This window comes from Fistularia commersonii, chromosome 18 (assembly GCF_037954325.1).
Source record: "Fistularia commersonii isolate RoL2024-O1a breed Wild chromosome 18, RoL_Fcom_v1.0, whole genome shotgun sequence".
NCBI lineage: Eukaryota > Metazoa > Chordata > Actinopteri > Syngnathiformes > Fistulariidae > Fistularia > Fistularia commersonii.
Genome location: NC_141301.1, coordinates 5,695,783 through 5,714,761, shown reverse-complemented (window position 1 = coordinate 5,714,761; position 18,979 = coordinate 5,695,783). Strand labels below are relative to the sequence as shown.

The window sequence follows — 18,979 nt, the reverse complement described above, 5'->3', positions numbered from 1 at the left end:
CCAGATGCAGCAGCAAATGTTCGAAGTTCAGTGGAAAATTCAGAAACTGTTTTCGGACTGTTTAATTGTCCAGAGATTTCATAACAGGGCACGTTTGAGTTCTTGAATAAATTCCTTAAAGGGGCAACCAGAGCTGGAACGATCCTGGAATCAGGCCTCGGCCCATCTTAGGGCTTTGCCAGAGAGAAGGAGGAGATGGATTAGATCAGGGGTCCCCAAACTTTTTCCTGCGAGGGCCAAATTACTTTTCCTTTCTCTGATGGGGGGCTTGGCTAGTTTATAACAAAAAGTGTGACGATCGCAGAGTTGTCTAAATGTAAGCATTTATTGTTTTCCAGAAAGCAACAAATTTACCATATCTGGGATCTTGACAGGAAAAAAAAAATAAAGAAAATAAAGAATAACATTATTAATGAAATAAATAACACTATTTATGAAATGAATAATAACCTTATAACCCTTTTCAAGTTTTTCACTGAAAAAAGACCAAGGAACATTACATTTCCTGTAAACACAACTGTTTTGCAGCTCTCATATCAAATTCACTGTGAAAACCAGAAAGCAAGCAAGCTATGAACCAAAGTGATACCAACACCTACCAACACAACACATTTCACTACCAGTATGGTTGTAGAACTAAATTTATCCCAGTAGATTTCATTATGATTATATTTGTTTGTAATCAGAATGGCTCGTTCAAGTCAGAAAAGTAAGCTTACCAATATATGTTCATCAGTGTGAGCTGAGGGCCTGCATCTGGCTGCTGAGAAGTTCAATGTCAGGTTCCATTTTAGTCACAGTAAGTCTCAAGCACTGATGGAGATGTTCATCTGTCAATCTTGATCTCATCGAAGTTTTCAGGGGTTTCATGCGTGAAAAGGTTTGCTCATGGATATACGTGCTGCCAAAAAGTGTGGACATCTTCATTGCGTGTTTTTTAATGTTGGGGTACATGTTGTTTGGGAGGGCAGCATAGAAGTCAATGAGACTGTTGGACTCGAATGCATCTTTCAGAACATCACAGTTCTGTAACTCAGCCAACTCAACTGGATGAAGTTGTTCTTTTTCACTTGTTCCAAAGCAGCGTTAGTTTCACCTCAAATGCTGTTATGTGGGAATACATGTTGCAAATTAGTTTCCCTTGGCCTTGTAGCTGCAAGTTAAGGCTGTTCAGTATTTCTGTCACGTCTGTTAAAAATCTGAGGTGTCATTACCACTCTGGGTCAAAATCCATTCTCCCACTCAATCAGGATCGCTTGTAAAGAACTGAGACGAAAGGAGCTGCAGACAGACACATAACCTAGGATCCCAACATCTTATCTTGCTCTCTATACAATGTGAACTACTACTTATATACCTATCTATTTTGCTGTGGAGCCTAGGGACTTGTGCTTTGTTTAATTACTTCTATAACTGAATTACATTAAAATTAGTCATCTTGATTGATATTTGGAGCTGATGTTTGGAGCTGATGAGTAAAATGTTTAGAAATTGATAAATCAGGTGATATTGTTTGTGTATGTCCATTGCACATTTCATCATTTATAGGTTCATAGCACTGACATACAGTAGTTACTTCTGGGTCTGTATGAAAAACAAACAATTTGAATTCTCTTAACGAGTTCTTTAGTAACGGCTAAAGTTTTAAGGGCTTACAGACTCCCCTCCATTTTTAAATCTGTCAGGCCGTCTGGACTGTCTTTTGTGTCCTCACATTGTTAGTCAGATGCCATCTGCTACAGGAATTATAGTCAGATAGCTTCAGGAATTAAAGGGTGCAGCCTTTCTTCTTCCACCGTTGTCTCGTGTAGTGTAGTTTAAACTGAGCAAGAGTCGTTTTGTCCTTTCTGCTCACGAAATGAAGTCTATTAATCCATCCACAGATTAATTCAACGGTGTATGGTTGCCTAGTGACGTCGGCGTCCTATTTCTTCGTTTTATCAAAGCTTCGGTGAGAAATAACGCAGAATGTGTTTCACTGTTACTGGACTGAAATCAATACATATACTTTATGGTTACTTGACTTAATGCGAAGGCTTTTACTTAAACATGTTTCGTTGAACAGCGATGTGGAAGAAAGCCGAAGATGAAAATGTGGATTCCGGAGCCGTAACAGAGTGAGTCAGACTGTCGAATCTGTGTTTGCGTCAGACCAGCTAGAAAACTAGTTAGCCAACTATACTTTTGTCCCTAGCCAAAAAATGAACCTTTTGGGAAACTGTTCTATATTAGTTGAATTAATGTCCTACATTGTGAGTTTGTTTTAGATTATTATGATTATCATCTGGCTTTTCACTGTACGGTTTGCTTTCGACAGATACTGTGTTGTCATGGTAACCAGAAGCAAGCGGTAGATTTCCAAATTTAGCGTTTGTTTTTTTTTCCGACCTTCCCCTCACTCAAACATTTTATGTCGCATTTAGGTCTGACTCGAGCAGGATGTCGACATCCAGCGGTAAGTTTCGCGCTTTGAAACGCGTAAGAACAATAGATGTTACGGTATTTAAGCAACCAGAAAATTCAGTTTTATGTGTGCTTCTGTGTCGGCTCAATCGATAAATTTTATTGCATTGTTATAACTAAGAAGTAAGAAATCGAAGAAGAAACCTGGGGAAGTAGCGAGGGTACTTTGGGGGGAGGGTGAACCAGAAGAACAAAATATGACAGAAATTGCAAGCCATCCATCAAAGACTGAGTGCTCAAAACTGAAAATTCAATAGCCTTGTAAATCCAATTTTCTAGACCATCGTCACAATTGTGACAACTTATCTCTATTGTCACAGAAAACACATTTAATTACCTGCAAATGCAATCTATTACTTTATTCTTTTCACATAAAAATCTGCAAGAAATAACTAATCATAATTAAATAAAAAATCAATTAAAATTCAACACAGGTTTCCTCCCACAATCCAAAGCCATGCAGAAGGAGACCCATAATTGCCCAGATGTGTGTATGAGAGAGTGAATAATTGTTCATGATGTGTGGGTACATTTATGTGTGAACTGGATGGCCAAATAAGTCTGTTGTTTTTAAGAAGGAGCTAAGCCAGCAAGTAAGCAAAGGTGTTGATTTATCAGACCACTTATGTTACAACTTTCAAGTATATTTCCAACACTCACTTTGAGTCATGGCCAAAGCAAGTCTCAAATACAAACTTCTGAAATGAGTAGGGTGGCTGACTGGCTGATTATAGACATTACAAGGGAGCTCAGAGTAGAGCTGCTTTTCCCTGGTGTCAGTCGAGGTGGTTAGGGCACCTAGTAAGGATGCCTCCTGGGCACTACCCATTCAAGGTGTTCTAGGCATGTCCACCTCAAAGGAAACCGCTTGGTAAACCCAGAACACACTATGGGGATGTTGCACCCATGTGGTCTGGAAACATTATGAAGTCTCCTTGCAGAACCTAGAGTGCCTCACCAGGGACAGGGATACCAGAGTTGACCTCCGAGTGTGCTGCCACAGTGACACAGCTCCAGACAAGGATAAATTAATGGAAACAAATGTATATCTGCATTGCACTTTTTTTTTTTTCTTGCAAAATAAATAAATGAAATATACCCTATATGGCCAAAAGTATTCGCTCACCCATCCAAATAATCGGAATCAGGTTTTTCACTGTCCCCCATGGTCACAGGCGATTAACATCCAGCACCTAGGCATGCAGACTATTTTTACAAACATTTATAAAAGAACAACAGCGACACAGCCACGAAGTGGTAGGTCACGTAAGCTGGATGCGGATGCTGAGGTGCACAATGCAAAGAAGTCGCCAACTTTCTACAGAGTCAATCACTCCAGACCTCAAAACTCAGTGGCAGGCCGTGCATTTTACACCTAGGCCTTCAGTAGTGCTCCGAATCAATCCAGTCCCCAATAATTTGTTTATGGCTATAAAAAACATCTTATTATGCAGAAATTCAGTATAAAGAGAGGTGCATCGCGGATAGATAACTCGTGTAGTGTTAAAATTCACCTGCGGAAACGCATCACGGGACGACAAAAGGGATGTCCAACTCTGTACTCTCCCACTGACACCCCTGCGCATGATCGATCGCGCACCCCGCGGCTTTGTCCGGGACGTGGCCCGGCACCCCAAGTGCCCAAATTCCAGGAGTGTGTAAAACAAGTCCCTATTAGGTATAAATTGGTATAAAATGATCGCGCCAGAACCGGGGCCAGAACCTCCTCACCTGCACATCCGCTGGACGCGTCTCAGCGGGTGTGCAGAGAGGATGAGCGATTCTCGGGGTGACATTCATTCCGGCCCGTACAGTACAGTATCTCTGGCCCGGGATATCTCGTAAGTTTGTTTCCTGACTTTGAATAAACCATTCTTGCTTGATCAGTTCCTGACCATTGTGAAAGTTTTCCCTGAATGAAATCTAAACACACCGGGACAACAAAGTCCGGGAGACACAAAAACGGACAGTAGCCACAATAAATGCCTTAAAGTCAAACAGCTGTGACACATAAAAAACACCAATAATTACCTTATAAACTTTCAGCATTATTTAGGAAACTTACAGCATTTTACTCACCAAAATTTCTGATTATTTTTAGACAAAATGCATTCTCCTTTCTTTCCACAAAAATAATTCAATTATTCTGTCATACAGATTATCTGTGCACTTCAGTTTGAAGCACTCCCAGCGATACAATTTGCAGTGTACCTCGGAGCCTGTGAGCCAGAGGTATCTCTCATAGTTTGTGGCTTGAAAATGTCGGACAAATCCTTATCCTGGTTGTGACAGGTTCACGAGCTTAGGTGTTGCCCGATCTTTCTTTACTATGTCCAGCTTTTCTTCAAAACTCCATCTAGAAGATGGCTTTAACAATATATTGGCAACTAAATCTGTTTCTTCTCCTCCTGCAGCCTGTGTGGGTTGACAAAAGCGATATTATACAAACACAACTATATTTCTATTTGCAGCTCGCAGCTCGCTAGTACGCTTCTCCTCGCTACTATGCTGATCCACTCTCTGACTATCCAATCAGAGGGTGTGAATATGCTGAGGTTGCTGTAGCCTGCTAGAAGACTTTGATGTTGCCAACTGAAAATCTGATTAGTTGAAGCAACAGCGTCATCAACACTTGTTTTTTTTGCGCAAAGGGCTTGCATAGCGAAAGGCTATGAAAGGAAGTGAACAGACAATTTGGAATTATTTAGTAAGTATTTATGGACAAAATATAATTAACATCTGTGATTCAGATATTTTTTTAGGCCAGCAGAGAAGGCCTTGCAGGCCCTGACGGCCTACCACTGTCAAAACTTCATATGTCCTTCAGATTAGCTCAAGAACACCCAAGCCACACATTACCAAGTGCAATTCAGTGGTATGAAGCACTCCGCTACTGGACTCTAGAGCAGTGGAGATGTGTTCTCTGGAGTGATGAATCACACTTCTCCATCTGGCAATCTGATGGACAAGTCTGGGTTCGGCGGTTGCCAGGAGAACGGTACTTGTCTGACTGCATTGTGCCAAGTTTGGTGGAGGGGGGATTATGGTGAGGGGTTGTGTTTCAGGAGCTTGGCCCCTCAGTTCCAGTGAAAGGAACTCTGAAAGCTTCAGTGTACTAAGATATTTTGGACAATTCCATACTCCCAACTTTGTGGGAATAGTTCGGTGCTGGCCCCTTCCTTTTACAACATGACTGTGCACCCGTGAACAAAGCAAGGTCCATAAAGACATGGATGACAGAGTCTGGTGTGGATGAACTTGACTGGCCTGCACAGAGTCCTGACTACAACCCAATAGAATATCTTTGGGATGAATTAGAGCGGAGACTTGAGAGTCAGGCCTTCTCGTCCAACATTACTGTGTAACCTCACGAATGTGCTCTTGGAAGAATGGTAAAAAAATTGACACTCCTGAACCTTGTGGACTGCCGTTCCAGAAGAATGGACACTGTCATAGTTGCTAAGGGTGGACTGATGTCATATTGAATTCTATGGATTAGTAATTGGATGTCACCAAAGTTCATATGCGAGTCAAGGCAGGTGAGCGTATATTTTGGTCATACAATAATTTATACTTTAATAATCCCTTGTGGGGATCCGTTCTCTGCAATTAACCCATCATGGATGAACCATGAGCAGTTGGCAGCTGTCCATCAACGCCAGGGGAGCAGTTAGAGGTTGAGGGTCTTTTTCAACAACACTTAGACACACTCGGAGGAGCCGGGAATTGAACCAGGAATGTTCTGTTCTAAAAATAATTGCTCTACCTCTTTTATATTATACTATTTATTATTGTGTATTTCCTACCTGGGGAAATTGGCCACAATTTGCAGACAGCTTGATCCAGATTTATCTGTTGTTACCTAGTCAAATAAACTATCTCAAGCTGGGTTTATTGTCTCCCCTCAAAAGCTGCTAGAGTTTATTACTACCTAAATTGTCCTCACAGGGCTGTGAAGAAAATCCTTTGATATAAACTGAAATCATTTCACTTTTCACAGCTGTTCTTCTATTTAAAAGAAAGTCAATTGATTTGTTTATCACATTAAATTAGATATGAATGAAAGGTACTTGCCCTGTGTTTTCCTTTGGGAATGTGGTGTATCTCTATTTTCGTATAGCCAAATTCAAATATTCAAATCAACCAGAGATTTGCTGTATTATAATATTTCACTTAATCTTTCTTCAATTTATTTACAATTGTTTTATTCGAAGCCAGTTTCTAATGGGTTTCATCATCAATTTCTTGTTGTATTTGTTGTGGTATTTCATTGCATGTTTTGTGCCTGTCAGTATTTTGCTGTGGGTGGTTTTCAAAAGTATGTGTCACAGACCACAGCTTTTGTTCGATCTGTGTGTCACTTCATTTTGTGTCTGTGTGTGCCTCTAGTTGAGCCCATTAGCTGGCAGCTCAGGCAGCAGCGGTGCCAGCAGAAGAACCTGCTAATGAACTTGCATTTACTAGCAAACCCAGGAGACTCACTGTTATTTCAACAAACCTTGGATCACATTCTATTCTGGCTCTGCCCAAGTCTCTGCATTTTCCATGTGTCTGAGAGAGCTTCACCATACAGGGGTTACATTCGCCTCTGTCCTGTGGCAGGTAGGGGACTTGAACTTGTTATGCTTGCTTATTTTTTCAAAAGTAAATAAGCTTAATTTTAGACCAGTATATGATATTACAACCAGGGCTGCACATAAGTGGTGCACAGGTGTGTATACACAGTTGAAATAAACAGTACATGTCAGATCAACTGTTTTGAGGAGCATGTGGATACCTACAATTTTGGGCAGATATGATGATTTTATCCTTTATTAATCCCTGTGGGGAAATTCGTTCTCTGCAATTAACCAGTCATGAACTGCATGGCTGCATGAGCTGCTGTCGACCAGCACCAGGGGTTGAGTGTCTTGCTCAACAACACTCCAACACACTAGGAGGAGACGGGAATCGAACCAGGAATGTGGAATTGGTTTCGAAGATGATTGCTCTGCACCGCGCTGCCCCCAAGTAGTGCTGAACATTGGACTGTATTGCAGAAAATTTGAATTCCAGGCAACAAGCTTTGGTGTTTATCCACACCAAGGAAATGCCAAAGTGAAACTGAGCTGCAAAAGAAGTAAATGATCTGCAAAGTGGCTGCAGACACCCACACTGATATGTCGGGCAAACAATGCTCTGAAATTCCTACTCAGGTGGACAAAAATATGCATTTTATACTGGTAGTAAAAACTGCAATCATCCAACTTTTGGTGAGCTTCTGAATAGCAAAGAGTGCCTGGAAAGTATTACAAGTGATTGATTATGATAACAGGTCCAGCCAAGACCACCAAGTCTCTGGTGATATGTTTGTCCACTTGATAAGACAAATTGCATGAAAAACAGAATTAAGCACTGTGACGTTGGTCTGACGCATGACTGCCCCATACATTAATCACAGAGGATATTGCATTTCTCAAGAGGCTCAGAGATAATGTCGGGCCTGCTTATCACTCCCAAAAAGCGGTCCTGTTTCATTCAGGACATTTCACAGACAGTAACTAAGTTATTCGTTTTCTGGTGAGATTACAGTACAAGTCATGTTATTCCTTTACTCCTCTTTTGTGCAAAAAAGTAGGTAACAACCCCAGGTTCACTGTGAGAACAAGACTTAAAAAAAATGTATGTGCACCCCTGGTTATTAGCCAACATTGAACTAATTTTGGTGGGGTAATTCTATGAAAAAAGTTGGAAATTACCTCTGAATGTAAAAAGGCTTTTATTCTACTGCTCAAACAAGAGTACATTCATTCTGTCAGTTCATCCTACCTTTTATCGATTTATCAGTATCATGTAAGTTGTTTAATAGAATGCTTTGAAGATTATTGTTTAATATGGAATATTAAACTATAGATACCTGATCAGTATTTTGTATATTCAATCCTACCTCAAAACCAAAGCTGTTCAGACACTAAAATTTAATTTTGTTCAATTACAATTTGAATTTACAGTGTAATATCTAGATCATGGTGTCTAATCCCTAATTTCATCGATATCAAGTGTCATCGATATTTTTTGTTTTGCTGATAGCTTACCTAATGTCCAGATGCTTTACATTGACATAACACTATATTTTAAAATATTTTGGTGTTGCTTTTTTGTCGGTTTAAGCCCTATGTTGTATGTTAACGTCATCCTGATTTTTACTTTCATGTAAAACAATAGCTTCTGTTACATCACTCACTCTTAAGGTAAAATCTGCTGATTTTGACTGTTGAACAGTATTTTATTTTCTACTTTGAGGACTTTCAAATGGGGAGTAACAATTTCAGAAAAAGGTTTCCTTTTAAGTAAAAGTTTTTGGCATCAAAAATCCAGTACTAGTCATGACCTCGTTTTAAGAACTGATAGCATGGTAGGAAGTAATTCGAGATTTTCTTCCTGTAGAGTTCAATATCTAAAAGAGTTGATGGGAATGTACTGCAAAATGTTTACATTATCACTTTCTCCAAAAATTCTGTATCATTCAGACTCAGTTGGCTGCTGAATCCTATATAGGATTATATTAGATTTTCCTGAGTAATCCTGTAAACATACTATCCCACATATAAGACCTGTCTTTGCTAAAATCAAACCTGTTTTCTTTCTTAAATGTCTGAAAAAATCTTTTAGGCTACCCTTCACTAGCCATCACTTTCTTCCTCCATGAGGCTTATGGAAAGGAACGGATCCTTAAAGTTCTTGACTTCTTTCAGCGGCCTCCCTGGCAGTTCCATCATACAGAAAACTGCAGCGGCCTAACAGGAGGAGTCCATATTTCATCCAGCAGCTCTCCTCCCGATGTTTTGCTTCACCCTTACCTGTTGCCAAGCCGAGATTTCTATAGCCTGGGTGCAGGGATGCCTGTGTGGGGGGTCAGACCAGTGCACTGTGGAGGAGAAATACTTCGAGTGACGCTTTACAGTGAATTTGACAACTATGAGGACACAGTCCGCTTCTATGAAACAGTTTTGCAACAGCAAGCCAAGGAGCAGAAGAGGGGCTTCTGCTGCTTTACCCTCCACACTGGCAAGTCTAATTTCTTTACGTGCATACTGACAGAGTTCTCATATATTTTCAAAATTTTCATAAATTTGAATTGGTTTTAAATGGCTATCAAACTTACCAGCAAATACTTCAATCCAGTTTTGGACAGTTGAAAGATTCCAATAGGTATGAAATAAGAGTTGCAAAAATTGCCAATTGTGAAACCTCCTCAAGGCAGACAGCTTCATATAAACAGCAGCGTTGTAGGGGCAAACTTTTCAAATTATCCTAAGATATTATATCAATACCCAAATGTGAAAACCAAACATAGGATGCACTTTCATGTTTTGTAATGTTCTAAATAACACATTTTCTGTCTCTTCTGTAATTTTTATATGTTATGGTGTCTTTCTATATAGCTTTGATGTATTTTTTTTTTCATTGTCTTTTTAAAAGTCAGTCAAAATAGATTACAGACCAATCATTCATTGCACCACTGCTTGTCCAGGGTGCGGTGGCAGTTGACTGAGTACCTTAACCCAGCTGTCCCTGCCCCCAGCAATGCTGGTTCCCAAGGTGACGCATTCAGAACACTTGTAACAGGAGTAGCTGAGGAGGCGTCCTCATTAGATGTACAAACCACTTTAAGTGACTCTTTTGGCATAAAGTCCAATGTTGTATGTTAACGAATACTTAACGAATAGTTTTCCATTTGCTAGCCGGATTGCCACCAAAACAATCATTTCTGAGCATTGCTTAGGAAAGCCACAATTGAGGCTAGTTTCCATTTGCCACAACCTTCTGAAGGATAGGGGGAATATTCCCTCACCGCCAGGTGCTGATGGGTTGACAGCTCTGCTCCCCTCTCCCCCCAAATGTCCAAGACATACAGCCACAGATCCGATGATAGGACCATGAAATCGATTATCAATCTTGGGCCCAAGGTATTCTGGTCCCATTACCACATTCAAACATAGTGTTTGTTATGGCCAATCCGTGCCTTATACAGAAGACATTATTCGGGTTTAGTGCAGCAGGCTGTTCCATCCATCACACCCTGCCAAGTCTCTCTAAGATATTACCCATATGAGCATTGTCCATCTAGGACACCAGAGCCCTCAGGAGTGTATCTCCCCGAAGTGTTCTATTTTTCATTAACTAAACCAAACTGATCTATACATCTATAACAGCAAACCAGTTAGTGTATATACAATATACTGTTTGCACAAACATCTACTTGTTTATATCTAAGGTGTAATATATGTAAGAGATCAAATGTTATCATTTCTCTACTTTGATTTTCATTTTTTATACACTTTGAGTCAAGTATGTCAAATTGTGTAATACCACTTTGACCCTCCCACATGATCTTTTGCTATCTTCACACAGAGCCAGGCCTTTGCCTCCAACTGGCATTAAAGCAGTTGTCCCTGGGAGTTCGAGTCGAACCATGCAACTCTGCAGTACTTCAGTTTAATGTGGAGGACATTGGCCAACTAGTCCCTCTCCTGCCCAACCCTTGTACACCGATCAGCAGCATTCGGTGGCAAACTGAAGACCTTGATGGAAATAAGGTTCTCTTCCAGGTAATTGTATACTTTAGAATACTTTTCTTATGATAAATTTCCATTTCTTCTTTTCCTTTCAGCAACTCCCTTAAGGGCTCCCCAAAACTAAATAACCTCCTCAATCTAACTATTCTCCGTAACCTCTCACACCAACCAACTTCATGTCCTCTCTCACAACATCCAAAAATCTTCTCTTTGGTCTCCCTCTAATCCTCCTGCCTCGCAGTTCCAACCACAGTATCCTTCTACCACTATATTCACTATGATAAAATTCTGCTCATTAGAAAGAAAATTAATCAACTTATATCCATAACTACCAGCAACACAGGAACATGCGTAACTCCAATAAAAATAGATAAAAATCTGGAGTGATTCTCTCCCATAAAACTGAAACAACTTACTACAATTATCTTTTTAGCTGACTACATTTCTTTGTCCAACCAAGGTGAAGTTTTCTCCCTTGTTAGCAATACTGTCCTAGATATGACCAACTTATGTGTTTAAACAGGCTATATACCAAAGCCATTTAAAGTAGCTGTAATGAAACTTCTTCTTCTTTCGGCTTTTCCCGTCAGGGGTCGCCACAGCGAGTCAACTTTCTCCATCTAACCCTACTCTCTGTATCCTCCTCTCTCACACCAGCTATCTTCATATCCTCTCTCACTACGTCCATAAATCTTCTCTTTGGTCTTCCTCCGAGACCTCTTGCCTGGCAGCTCCAATTCCAGCATCCGTCTACCAATATATTCTCTATCCCTCCTCTGTACATGACTGAACTCTCTCAGTCTGGCTTCTCTGACCTTCTCTCCAAAACATCAAGCATGTGCTGTTCCTCTGATAGACTCATTCCTGATCTTATCCTTCCTGGTTACTCCCAAAGCGAACCTTAGCATCTTCATCTCTGCGAGTTCTAGTTCTGCCTCCTGTCTTTTCGCTATTGTAACAGTTTCTAGGCCATTAAAGCATTGCTGGTCTCACCACTGTGTTGTACACCATTCCACCTGCTTGAACCCGTCTCTTCACCTCTTTTCCACACTCTTCATTGTTCTGGATGGTAGACCCCAAGACCCCTGTAGCCTCACTGTTCCACCCAAGTTCCTCTAATTCACACACACATATACTGAGTCTTGCTGCGACAAACTTCCATTCCTCTATTTTCCAGTGCATACCCCAACCTCTCTAGATTTTCCTCTACCTGTTCTCTGCTCTCATAATAGATTACAATGTCATCTGCAAACACCAGGTCCATGGATATTCCTGTCTAACCTCATCTGTCAGCCACTGCAAACAAGAAGGGGCTCAGAGCTGATCCCTGATGAAGTCCCACCTCCACCTTAAACTTCTCTGTTACCCCTACAGCACATAGCAACACTGTCTCACAGAGAGCATACATATGTCCTGTACCAGTCTTACATACTTCTCTCCCATTCCAGACTTCCTCATACAATACCAGAGCTCCTCTCTTGGCACCCTGTCATATGCTTTGTCTAGGTCTACAAAAACGCAATGCAGCTCCCTCTGGCCTTCTCTGTACTTTTCTATTAGCATTCTCAACGCAAATACTGCATCTGTAGTAGTCTTCCTAGGCATGAAGCCATACTGCTGTTCACAAATGCTGACTTCTGCTCTCAGTCTAGTTTCCACTACTCTCTCCCATAACTTCATTGTCGGGCTCATCAACTTTATCCCGCTATAGTTGCCACAATTCTGCACATCCCCTTTATTCCCATCACACTTTGTCTCCATTCTTCAGGCATCTTCTCACTCTCTAAGATCCTGTTGAATAATCTAGTCAGAAAATCTACTGCTGCCTCTCCTAGACACTTCCAGACCTCCACAGGTACATCATCAGGACCAACTGCTTTTCCACTCTTCATCCTCTTCAAAGCCTTCCTCACTTCACTTTTGCTAATCTCTGCTACTTCGTGGTCTACAATAGTCCCCTCTTCTACCCTTGCCTCTCTTTCATCAGCTCTTCAAAGTATTCTTTCCATCTTCCCATTACTCTTCAAGCATATATCAGTACATTTCCCTCTCTATCCTTAATCACCAAGACCTGTTGTACATCCTTTCCACCATTATTTCGGTTTCGCCACCCTGTATAGATCATTCTCTCCCTCATTTACTGTCCAACCGAGCATACAAGCCATTGTACGCCCTTGTTTGTACGCCATTGTACGCCCTGTTTTGCCTTTGCTACCTCTATCTATACCTTACGTTGTATCTCTCTGTACTCCTGTCTGTTCTCGTCAGTCCCCTCAGTGTCCCACTTCTTCTTTGCTAACCGCATTCTCTGCATATACTGCTGCACTTCCACATTCCACCATCAAGCCTCCTTATCTACTTTCTTTCCAGATGACTAACAAAGTACACTACTACTTGTCTCCCTTATTACACTAGCTGTAGTTGTCATATCATTTGAAATCTCTCCCTGACCACCAGGAGCCTTTCTCAAGTCCTCCCTGAAAACCATACAATACCCCTCCTTTTTCAACTTCACTTTTTCCTCAGCTCTGTCTTTGCCCTCTTGATCTTCCTTGTCACCAGTTATCCCTACAAACTACCATCCTATACTGTCTGACTATGCTCTCACCTACAAGTACTTTGCAGTCACTGATCTCTTTCAGGTTACCTCGTCCATACAAGATGGAGTCTACCTGTGTGCTCCTACCACCGCCCTTATAAGTTACATTATAAGTTGATCCTGTCTTTTCTGGGAAAAAGCGTTCACTATAGCCATTTTTATCCTTTTTGCAAAGTCTACCACCATCTGTCCCTCTGCGTTCCTATCCTGTAGACCAAATCTACCCATCACGTCTTCATCCTCTCTATTGCCTGCTCCAACATGCCCATTGAAGTCTGCACCAATTACCACTGTCTCATTTCGAGGGATATTCTGCATCACGTCATCTAGCTTATTCCAGAACTTCTCCTTCTACTCAAACTTACATCCCACCTGCGGGGCATAGCCTTCAATTTCCAGTTTCAGACTCATAAGTCTATCTGACATTCTTTTCACCTCCAGAACGTTCCTAACAAACTCCTCCTTCAAGATAACTCCTACTCCATTCCTCTTCTTGTCAGTACCATGACAGTACAACTTAAAGCCTGCTTCGAAGCTTCTTGCCAACTCTCTACCTTTTCCTGTCATAGTCCCAATATTCAAAGTCCCTACTCTCAGTCTGCTTCAGAACGCGCCTTCCTCCTTCCTTCCCTCCTTCTTTGACCTACAGAAGCCCAGTTTCCATTGGTTCCCAGTAGATTATCGGTACCAATGGCGGCCGTCATTAACCCAGGCCTCGACCGATCCGGTATTATCTGGTTATTAAGGTTGATTCGCATGTTTGGTTTTGGCAAGGGTTTTACACCGGATGCCCCTCCTGATGCAACCCATTGCATTTATCTGCGCTTGAAACTGGCTCAGGGAGACACTGGCCCGTGCCTCCCCCCTCCCCCTGAGGCTGCCTCGGGGAGACACCGACCATTGGCGCCCTGAAGCTGCATTCGATTCTTGAAAGAATGATTGTAAATTATGTCACACACTGCATAGCAATGCGCTATTTGAAATGATCCAATCAGAATGTATCATCGCACAAACTGGTCAAAGTTACAAATGACCTTTACTTACATTAGAAAAGGGAATTGCCTATATACTTGTACCTTTTCGATCTCACTGCTGTATTCAGACGTGCACTCAAATCTTATTAAAAAGGCTGAATATTATTGCCATTAGAAAAACTTAAGTGGACTGGAAAAAAATGCTCTTGATTAGCTGGCTACAGCCTTAGTCCACTCCTTGAGAATCTCCCTCAAATTATTGAATGGATTTTGCTTGACAATCCTCTCAAGGCTGCAGTTATGCCTTTTGCTGCTGCACCTTTGCCAACCACAAGTTTTCCTTCCACTCAATTTTCAATTAATGTTCTTGGATACATTTAGTCGCAGCAAGACAGAATATATGTGTGTGAATGAGAGGAACTCGGGTGGAATGGTGAGGCTACAGGGAGTGGAGATCAAGAAGTTGGAGGATTTCAGGTACTTGGGGTCAACAGTCCAGAGTAACGGAGAGTGTGGAAAAGAGGTGAAGAGACAGGTTCAAGCAGGTTGGGATGGGTGGAGAAAAGTGTCAGGGGTATTATGTGATAGGAGACTATTGGCCAGAATGAAAGGAAAGGTGTACAAGACAGTGGTGAGACCAGCGATGCTGTATGGCCTAGAAACTGTTACAATGATCAGAAGACAGCAGGCAGAACTAGAGGTTGCAGAGATGAAGATGTTGAGGTTTTCTTTGGGAGTGACCAGGATGGATAGGATCAGGAATGAGTCTATCAGAGGAACACCACATGTTAGATGTTTTGGAGAGAAGGTCAGAGAAGCCAGACTGAGACAGTTTGGTCATGCACAGAGAAGGGATAGAGAATATATTGGATGCTTGAATTGGAGCTGCCAGGCAAGAGGTCTCGAGGAAGACCAAAGAGAAGATTTATGGACGTATTGAGGGATGATATGAAGGTAGTTGGTGTGAAAGAGGAGGATACGGAGAATAGGGTTAGATGGAGAAAGTTGATTCGCTTTGGCGACCCCTGAAGGGAAAAGCCGAAAGAAGAAGAAGAAGAAGAAGAAGAAGAAGAAAAAGAAGAAGAAGAAGAAGAAGAAGAAGAAACAGCACTCTGTGAACAACCAGCTTCTTTAGCAATTACCGTCTGTGGCTTACCGTCCCTGTGGAGGTTGTAAATGTCTATCTTCTGGGCATCTGTCAAGTCAGCAGTTTCCGCCATGATTACGTAACCTACTGACCCAGAATGAGACACTACTTAAAGGCTCAGGAAACCTTTGCAGTTGAGTTAATTAGCTGTTTATGTTGTGACACCATGACTTTCCAATTTTAACCTTTTTCTCAATATTCTAATTTTCTGAGACACTGAATTTTGGGTTTCCCTCGAGTCTCTTAAAAAGCAGAACGAGAGCCAGAGCATTTGGTTACCAAGTTAATCTTCTTTGGAACCATATTCTTATGTCAAGCCTAGAGGCTGACGCCCAATCGTTTCTTAAAAATAGACTGAAGACTTTTCTTTTTGAGAAAGCCGAGAGTTATGGCTTGGCTAGCCCCTAGTTATACTACCATAGATTTACTCTGCTGAGAGATATCACCTGATACATTCCTCTCATTCTTCCCAGTCTTCTTATCCTGTCTGCTCACTTGTCCCCTGATAAATGCTTGATAGTAACCTCATATCTTCTCCCAATACATTGGGCTGTCTCATTTCACTGGCACTTGGGGGTGTGGCTTGATCTAATGCATTGGTGTTGCCGGTTGACCACCATTGTAATTTTTTTATGAATATTAAACCCATTCTACATATAAAGGATCATAAGATGAATGTGTTGTGATTTGTATTTGTATTTACTACTATATAGATTAAATCAGACTTGTCAGTCCGTCTGTAGATATATACAACTAATCCTTCTCTCTGTTTTTCTTTGCTGCAGGTGAAAACCCTGGCTCTACCTCAACGACCTTTGAGCCATGCTTTTCCCCTGACCTTCACTACATTGCCTACCCGAGAAACACAGGCTACCAGCTCAGGACAAAGTCCCAGTCTGTCACCGTCCAACAGCGCCGCACTCCTGCCCTGGCAAACACTTAGACAAGGTAAGGATTGCTCTGGATGAAGTTTATATGTTTACATATGTCATTTGTAGAAGGTGCCCTTAAATCAAATGCTGTCAATATTTGTGTGATGCTGTTATTACTGAGATACTGTAACTGATAGTTAACAGTTTTATGTATTAAGGCAAAAGGTATGAATAACATATTTGATTATTTGTTCCGTGTTTATCTGTTTTTTAGTTTGACAGAAGAAGAGTAAAAGAGTAAAAATTTTACTTTAGGGCCCCTTATGCCATCTTTTTTCTGTTAAGAATTAGTAATCTATATATGGCAAAAAATTAAAATTGTAATTTATCGTGGTATACAAAGTGATTGTTATAAAACACTGTGATTCATTGACTTAAATAAATCACAAATTGTAAATTAACACATCTTTAGCTGGTGTTGTACCTTGTCAATGGAATTAAGTAATTAATTTTTTTGTTTCTTTTTAAAAGATACTACATAATGTGTCTGTTTGTCGGCAGGTTACAAGCCTCATGGTGACCCTGTCCAGGAGAAGGTTGAGGCAGGATGTAGGGGAGCAAAGAACCAGGGATTAGGCAGCATTGGTAGCACACCATCAGGCAGCTCCTGCTACTCTTCCCAATGTAGCAGCCCTGCCCCTCCTTTCACCTCCAATCAAGCCAACCCCCTACTAAACCCTTCCATCACACACTCTCTCGGCCATTTGGTGCTGGAGAAGAAAGGGGAAGAGACAAATGTGGACACAGGTATCCCCGTTTCAACCCACTCTGTCACAGCAGTCAAAGAATTGAACTGCCCTTCCTCTGTGGAGCTGTTGATGTCTCTTTACCCTGAAAGTCCTGCAGCCTTTGAGGTGTCTGTATTCCCCCCACAATCTTACACCCACCCTCAGGGATCTTTAAGGACATGGTGTCCAGCCACCTGTACTAATGAAGCCAAGTACAGATTTGGCAACAGTACTATGAACACTGGGCAAACCTCTAGCAAAGAGTCTGCTGAGAATCAGGGGACTATTGTTGAACCCTATATCAAACCACCATCAGAAATAGTCAATGAGGATCCTGTGGAAGAATTTTTCATCTAATCTCCCTAAAGAAAATGAAATGTACAGGGTTCCCACACACCCTGTGATGAGCTGAAGATGAGCTCTTGATTGCTTTCAAAACAAATGATCTCTGAACCAAGATCATTTTGATGTCTGTGTTTGTCATCACAAGAAATCTGATTTGTCTCGATGCTCTAGTTTTCTACATGATGTGCAGAAAATAAATCAGCATTTCAGGATAAAAAGCATTTCAGTGGTCTGCGGTATGTTATCGTTTGAATTCTATAAAATTGTAACAAATGAGATATGAATCTCAGGATCATCAATTCTTCTCCAACAATCTCTTTGTTTTTGAATAATAACACCCAAATAATGGATGTTTATGTGATAAAAAACAGAAGATTTTGATGGAGAAGAGAATTGTCTTATTTTTGGTTTAAACTGTCCAAAGTAGATCAATAAAATGTGTTTCAAGACTTGACTATTCTGTCACTTGTCGTTCTGCAAACCACTGCAGTTTTCAGAATTGAATGGTAGCCTGTAATGGGAAAATTATTTACTGCTAAATTGTTTGTATTTCTTATTTGAATATCTTCTCATGACATATGTAATAGACAATTATTTGCTGATAGACTGCTGAATTGTTTGTGTGTCTCACTTGCGTATCTAAATAAGATATGACATGCGTAGTACGTACGAAGAAGAAACTGCAGAATGTTTCGAAAAAGTCCTGTACCCTGCTGGATGGAAGAGAATGTCACGGCACCCTGACTGACGAATCTTGCCATGGGGAGGTGGGAGAGAGGGGGTGGCTGCTCCCTCCCCATCATTGACCTACAGTGACGCAACTATGGAAGAAGTCAACTGCCGAGACAGAGGAAAGAATGTGATTGGCTGAAGAAGAATGCCCCCTCCAAGACCTCCACTAAGACCTCCAAGGACCTGCCCTTCTCACCGGTGGGATTTGGGTGCAGACTTGCTAAAGAAAAAAAAATTATTATGCTTTTCTTCTCTTGCATGCAAGATAAAGGCAACATTGCGCTATTTCTTGCGTGTCCTGACTCTTCTGTTGTTTAAGAATCTCTCGGCCTGGGAAATTTCCACGACAAACTTGGCGTCACGAACAAGAGTCCTCAGTGGACTATCCAGACGGGATAGAGCGGGAGCCTGGCCATCCTGGACATTACTTCCAGCCTCCGGCCTCACATCGAACAGAGGGGAGGACTGGTTCGCCCCTGATCCGTGATCGTTCCTGCAGAA

The 18,979-nt window shown here is 41.4% G+C and overlaps 1 protein-coding gene across 3 annotated transcripts; it reads left to right on the top strand.

Moving 5' to 3' along the window:
• Positions 1-1,772: 1,772 nt before the first annotated feature.
• fam124b (family with sequence similarity 124B) lies at positions 1,773-18,745 on the top strand. 3 transcript variants are annotated; one of them, XM_086164414.1, is made up of 8 exons: positions 1,773-1,951; positions 2,066-2,117; positions 2,424-2,455; positions 6,853-7,065; positions 9,115-9,510; positions 10,858-11,054; positions 16,527-16,689; positions 17,175-18,745. In XM_086164414.1, the coding sequence occupies exons 2-8, from the start codon at positions 2,068-2,070 to the stop codon at positions 17,756-17,758; spliced, it is 1,635 nt and encodes a 544-aa protein (XP_086020540.1). In that variant the 5' UTR covers positions 1,773-1,951; positions 2,066-2,067; the 3' UTR covers positions 17,759-18,745. The 3 variants fall into 3 exon arrangements, with proteins under 3 accessions (XP_086020540.1, XP_086020539.1, XP_086020542.1); XM_086164413.1 differs by lacking the exons at positions 1,773-1,951; positions 2,066-2,117; positions 2,424-2,455 and having other exon boundaries at positions 6,427-7,065; XM_086164416.1 differs by lacking the exons at positions 1,773-1,951; positions 2,066-2,117; positions 2,424-2,455 and having other exon boundaries at positions 6,428-7,065; positions 9,198-9,510.
• The last annotated feature ends 234 nt before the right edge of the window (positions 18,746-18,979 follow it).